The 7068-nt window shown below is 47.5% G+C and overlaps 1 protein-coding gene across 1 annotated transcript in view; it reads left to right on the top strand.

Moving 5' to 3' along the window:
- Positions 1–498: 498 nt before the first annotated feature.
- The window catches only part of LOC106816470 (peroxidase skpo-1-like), a gene marked incomplete at its 3' end in the record, with an annotated part of 15774 nt that continues 9204 nt past the window's right edge, over positions 499–7068 (top strand). The window contains 1 exon segment of the mRNA XM_014821090.1: positions 499–1221. Coding sequence (XP_014676576.1) covers positions 776–1221 — 446 coding nt within the window.

Raw genomic sequence — 7068 nt, 5'->3', positions numbered from 1 at the left:
TATAGCTAGCTAGCAGGTGAGATGTAATTAAAGCTGTGCAGATAGACACACGATCTGCTACGCACCGCGGTATAGCTAGCTCGCAGGTTGAGATGTAATTAAAGCTGTGCAGATAGACACACGATCTGGTACGCACCGCGGTATAGCTAGCTAGCAGGTGAGATGTAATTAAAGCTGTGCAGATAGACACACGATCTGGTACGCACCGCGGTATAGCTAGCTAGCAGGTGAGATGTAATTTAAAGGCTGTTTGCAGAAGATAGAACACACATTCTCGGTACGCGCTGCGCGTATAGCTAGTTATCAGTTTGAGAGTAATTATAAGCTGTGCTAGATAGACACATGTGTGATTCTTGGTTACGCACCGCGCGTATTATGCTAGCTAGCAGGTTGAGATGCTATATTAAAGCTGTGCAGATAGACACACGATCTGGTACGCACCGCGGTATAGCTAGCTAGCAGGGGGTACGAGAGATGTGTTATGATCTATGATATGCCTAGCATGTGCACGCCACTGTTACATCGCTATTAGATGATACTTGTATACACACACTGTAGAAAGCTGAGAGGTAAAGCTGTGCGGACACGCGACCTCATATATGTCGCCGTATAGCATGTACGCGCCACCATACATAAATACCTAGCCTGTACACGTCACTGTTACACCGGCTTTAGATTTACATAATTTCCACCATTTCCACAGTACCACATGATGCTCCCACCTCCCGATACCCACCATATACAGACCCCGACGTCACCTCAATAACTGTGACATATGACCTCTACAACCTGTGACCTCACAGCTATGGCCCATGACCTCACATCTACAACCTGTGACCTTGCATTTATGACCTATGACCTCGCACCCGTGACCCATTACCTCGTATCTATGACCTGTGACCTCGCATCCATGACCCATGACCTCACCTCTAGAATCTGTGACCTCACAGCTATAATCTCACAGCTACATCAAACCTCACGACACCGTCGCCGCTTTGCCATCCGCGCGCAGGTGTTGTCGGAAAACAACTTCGGGGGAGTGGACGCTCTCCTGCGGGGACTGGTCAGCATGTTCGCCCAGTCTGCTGACCGATTCGTCACTGACCGGCTGACGGACCATCTGTTCGAGGACGTCAGCAAACCTCGCTCCGGTCTAGACCTCGTATCGATGAACATCCAGCGTGGGCGAGACCACGGACTCAACGGCTACAACGCCTACAGGTGAGTTTATAGATTAGATGTAACACACAGACAAATACACGGACACAAACACACACACACATACACACACATGCACGGACACAAACACACACACACACACAACATACACACAAACACACACACACACACACACACCACACACACACACACACACACATACCACACACGCAGCGGACACAAACACACACACACACACACACATTTACACACGCATCACACACTACACACACACACACACCACACACACACAGCATTACCACACACACGCACCGGACACAAACACACACACACCACACACTATTACAACACGCACACACACACACCAACACACCACGACACACCACACTAACACACAGCACCACAGTTACAACACACACTACGCACACAACACGCGCGCCGCGCGCCACGCACACACTACACACGGACTACACACACAAATATATAAATATATATATATATATAAATAAATAAATAAATAAATATATATATATTAAATAAAATAAACATAAATAAATAAATATATATAATCATATCATATATTATATATATATATATTACGCGCGCACACATACACTGTTACAACGTCTACAGGTGAGTTTATAGATTAGATGTGACACACAGACAAATACACGCACGCACGCGCGCAGGCATACATACACCACACACACACACCACACACACACACACACACACACACGCACGGACACAACACACACACACACACTACACACGCATACACACACACACACACACACACACACACACACACACACACACACACACACACATACACATACACGCACGGACACAATCACACACACTACACACGCACACACAACACACGACACACACACACACATACACATACAACATACACGCACGGACATCAATCACACACACACTGACACTACGCACACACACACACTACGGACTACACACGCAAATATATAAATTATATATATATGATAAATAAATAAATAAATAAAATATAATATATATATATATATATATTATATATATATATTACGCGCCACACACACTATACACATACACACACTGCGCGCACACACACGCACGCATACGTCGCAAATGTGTATTTGATCGTGTCAAATCATCGATCATCATTATTTATTTATATACGTTATCTGTTTATTTATATGAATTAATGCGTTAATCGTAATGTGATATGAATCAGGAGTAAAGTAGGATAAAGTAAATGATTATTCTACTCTGATCAGATGTTATATTGTAGAATAAGAATATAACAAGCTGGACATGCAAAAATCTACATCGGCTTTTTCCTGCCTCATTATAGGGCGTGAGTTTTGTGGTTTGAGGAAGGCGACGTCTTCTCCTGCCTCGAGGGGGACGAGATAGACGACGAGAACACTCGAAACAAACTCCGCCTCCGTCTACGAGTAAGTATAATAGTTATATATATATATATATTCAAAATTGAATTAGGTTTCGATTTTGCAAAAAACTTTTCGAGGGCACATTCTCCTTCGTCTGGCTTCCAGAAGTAAAAACTGCTTCGTGAACAACATTCTATTGTTGGTTATCCTGACAAAGAGACTCTTAGTCCTGGAAAGCTGCCAAATAAAAAAATTGCCCACGTCATTCTATTGTTATATTTATATTATTCTTTATCAATGTCGGCATGTGGTGTTTCGTATGTTTTTAATTCTCTCTCTCTATAAATATAAGTGATAAATAAACACACGATTATATATATATAGCTGTAACTTATGGCAACGCAGCCGTGCATGGTGACGTACGTAACTTCTTGCAGTATTGAAAACCTCTGACGTAACCGCGTCGATTTCTTTCCTCTCTCTCTTCTTTGCTGTACGCACGTACGGCAGACAGCGTGACACGTTAATTTGTTGTAAAAAACTGGTGTTCCCAAAATGTTCAGCGTTTGACCATGCGCGGAACGTTGCCCCCCCCCTCTTACGGCTTTTGTTTCACGTCCTGACCTGACCTTGCGGTCGGGTGCTCGCTTCCTGTATTCTGACCTCGGGCTGAACTATGACGCAGCCACGTCGACGATATAGGATCTTGTTCACGGGAGGGATTGACCGGAGCGGCCGCTGCCTGGCGCTTCTCATCGGGCCGACGTTCGGCTGCATCATCGCGCGAACAGTTCCGTAGAGCTGCGGCAGTGCGACCGCTACTGGTACGAGACGTCCAACCTGATCGCACGCTCACGCTAGGTCAAGTCTGTTTCCTCTACAGCACCTGTGTGTACAGGTTGCGTATGACATGGTTTTACGACAGGTAAGTCTGTCTCCGCTACACACCTGTACAGGTTGCGTATGACATGGTTTTACGACAGGTAAGTCTGTCTCCGCTACACACCTGTACAGGTTGCGTATGACATGGTTTTACGACAGGTAAGTCTGTCTCCGCTACACACCTGTACAGGTTGCGTATGACATGACCTCACACAACCTAAGTCTCTGTTACACACCTGTACAAGTGTGTGTGGCTTCACACCAATTAACTGTCCGCTATATACACGGACAGTTGTGTATGATTTCACGCCTTTTTTTACTAAACATTGTACTTTGCAAGCTGCTGTTTGACGTGACCTCGTGTACATTTTGTTGTTCTACATAGCCTATATTGTTGTTGTCAACAGCTCAACTCGGGGAAATCCGCAAGGTGACATTTGGCAAAGTTATATGCGATAACAGCGACAATATTCCTACCATCCACCCGAACGTCATGTCAATGCCGGACGATGTACTGTAAGTACTACTAATACTAATACGTATATCTAGATACCCCCGATCATAAAAGCTGAACCCCAATCATAACCCTGAACGACAACTGCTACTGCTACTGCCGCTGCTACTGCCACATATATAGATAACCCTAATAATAATAGCTTAATCCTAGCTATACCTTAAACCCTTGACACTGACCATAGTCTGGTAAATATTACTACTAACCTTGACCCCGCTGAACAGCATTAAGCCTAATCTACCACTGAACATAACCTTACACCGCAAGCACCAAACACTGACTCTTAACCTAACCCTAAATCCTCAACACTAACCTCAAAGCCTCATTCCTAACTGTTACCTTAAACCCTTGTTACCCTAATTGTAACCTTAAACCCTTAACGCTAACCCTAATCATAAACTCTTACTCTTTAATTGTAACCCTAAACCCTTAACACTAACCCTAACCCTAAACCTTTACTTCTGGCCGTAACGCTAACCCCATAATAAAGTAATAAGCCTAGTAAATAATTATGTGAACTCCGTATACGGTAGCGGCGTCTAGCGGTGGGTTCTTATACCACATGTAAACTATGTAAATATTGGTCTATTGTAGTAATATTGTTGTATGTATTTGTAGCTAATAGTTGCGCTGTGTGTGTGTGCGTGTTGCAGTAACGCCCGCATCAGCTGCAGCTCTTTGGGCACCATCAACCTCAAGTACTGGACAGAATCGACAAGCTGTGACGTAGACGGCGTCATGGTACAAGCCGGAACAACGCAGCGCGTCAGTCCTTGCAGAGCGTGCAGCTGTCCGCGAACAGGGGGCTCTGTAAGTGCATCTACACGCCGACGTCAATTTGTAGAGATTTTTATGGGTGTCAATAAGACCAGATTAAATTAATTTATTGGCGGTGTAGATTTCATTATGTGGCTACATAGAACCGCTTTCGCGCTCTCTCTCTCTCTCTCTCTCTCTCTCTCTCTCTCTCTCTCTCTCTCTCTTTCTAAATACCCTTTATGGCCTGTACACGTCACTGTAATACAACGCTTTAGATTACATTAATTTCCCACAATTTCACAGTACACAGTGCATGCCCACCTCCCGAACCCACCATATTACATGACCCCGACGTCACCTCAATAACTGTGACATATGACCTCTACAACCTGTGACCTCACAGCTATGACCCATGACCTCACATCTACAACCTGTGAGCGGGTGCATGTAGATGGACCTATGACTCGCGACCCGTGGAGGCGCCAGGTGTAGGCCGCGTAAGGTGGAGCTAGTAGACGGCCTGGTGACGCAGGTCGAGGCGATGGGGCGGACCATGACGCCAATGGACGGCGCGACCTCTAAGAGATCTGTGACCAGGGGTCGAGCCGAGCTAGAGGATCTCGAACAGGCCTAGCGGAGTGTCAAAGAGCCTCACGGACAGCCGTCGGCGCGCTTTGCCAGATCCGGCGCGCAGGGTGTGGGTGTGGCGGGAAGAAACGAACATTCGGGGCGGGAAGTGGACGCGTGTGCTGGCGCTGCGGGACTGGTCAGGGGCGCGCATGTGCGGGCCAGTCTACGGCTGAGCCGATGGTGTCACGGGCAGCCGGCATGGGAGGGACCGGAGCCGATCGGTTGCTGAGCGGACGTCAAGCCAAACTCGCTCCTGCACCGGTCAACCTGCGTATCGATGAAACATCTCAGCGTGGCGGAGACCACGGACTGCAAACGTACAACGCCTTACCAGGGCGTTGTTAAGATTAGATAAGCACACAGACAAAGAGTACACGGAACACAACACACGACACACATGAAACACACACGCACGCACACAAACAACACCGACACACACAACACATTACACACAAACAACACCACACAACAAAACCACACAACACACACACATCACACACCATACACCAGCACGCACGACACACACACACACACACACGACAACACAATTACACACGCACACACATCACAGCACACACAAAACACACACACACACGACATAACCCACACGCAACGGACACAAACACACACACACACACGACAGTTACACACGCACAAAGCAGCACACAACACACACCCACAGGGGGACGGACGGGGGGGGGGGAGCGACGAGCAGGGCACACGACAGGGGCAAGCGGACGAAGTACAGCGGTGAGGGGCACACACACGCACTACACACGAAGCGCGCGCGCGCGGGCGGCGCGGGGGGTCGGGGGTGACAAGACCGCACACACTAACAGCACGCGACTGGCACAGCGCACACAATATAAGATAAATATATAAAATAGATATTATATAATAAATAGAATAAATAAATAATATATATATATAAATAAATAAACAAATAAAAGCAAATAAATAACATATATATATCAGTAGTTATATATATATATATAACATATATACGCGCGCAAAGCATAACACTGTTACAACGTCTAGCAGGTGATTTTATAGATAGATTAACACACAGACAAAATACACGCACGCACGGCGCGCAGGCATAATGACACACACACACACGCGACACACTAGGGGGGGGGCGCAGCCAGCCCGGCACCGGGGAGGGGGGGGGGGACACGGGCAGAGCGGAGGGGGGGCGAGGGCAGCAGGGGACAGACAGCACACGGCAGTCGGGGAGCACAAAGGCACAAGGGGCGACGGAGGCACAGAAGCGGGACTGACCAGCAGCAGGCAGTACAGCAGCAGGGGGGCACGGACGGGGGAGCGGACAGCGACAGGCACGCGAGCGAGAGGCGAGCGAACGAGGGGGCGACACTAGCGGAGGCAGCAGGGGGAGGGGGGGCACGCGATACACGAGTACGAGCGAACAGCGGAGGGGGGGGGGACACGAATCCACAGCAGCAAGCTAACAGCACGCACACACACGAGCAGGCACGGACGACACAGCCAGAGAAGAGGCAGGTAGCGGCATACAGCAGTGAAGCAGCGCGACGAGCACCAGGGAGCGGCAGCAGCGAGCGACGAGGCGACAGCGACACGACGACACACACACGATACACACGTGCAAATATACCAGAATATATTAAATATATAAATAAATAAATATAAATAAATATACGTATATATTATAATACAACTATAGAGTAT

This window comes from Priapulus caudatus, unplaced genomic scaffold, assembly GCF_000485595.1.
Source record: "Priapulus caudatus unplaced genomic scaffold, Priapulus_caudatus-5.0.1 Scaffold1390, whole genome shotgun sequence".
NCBI lineage: Eukaryota > Metazoa > Priapulida > Priapulimorpha > Priapulimorphida > Priapulidae > Priapulus > Priapulus caudatus.
Note: the sequence above shows the minus strand (reverse complement) of the source record. Positions and strands in the feature narration are given on the sequence as shown.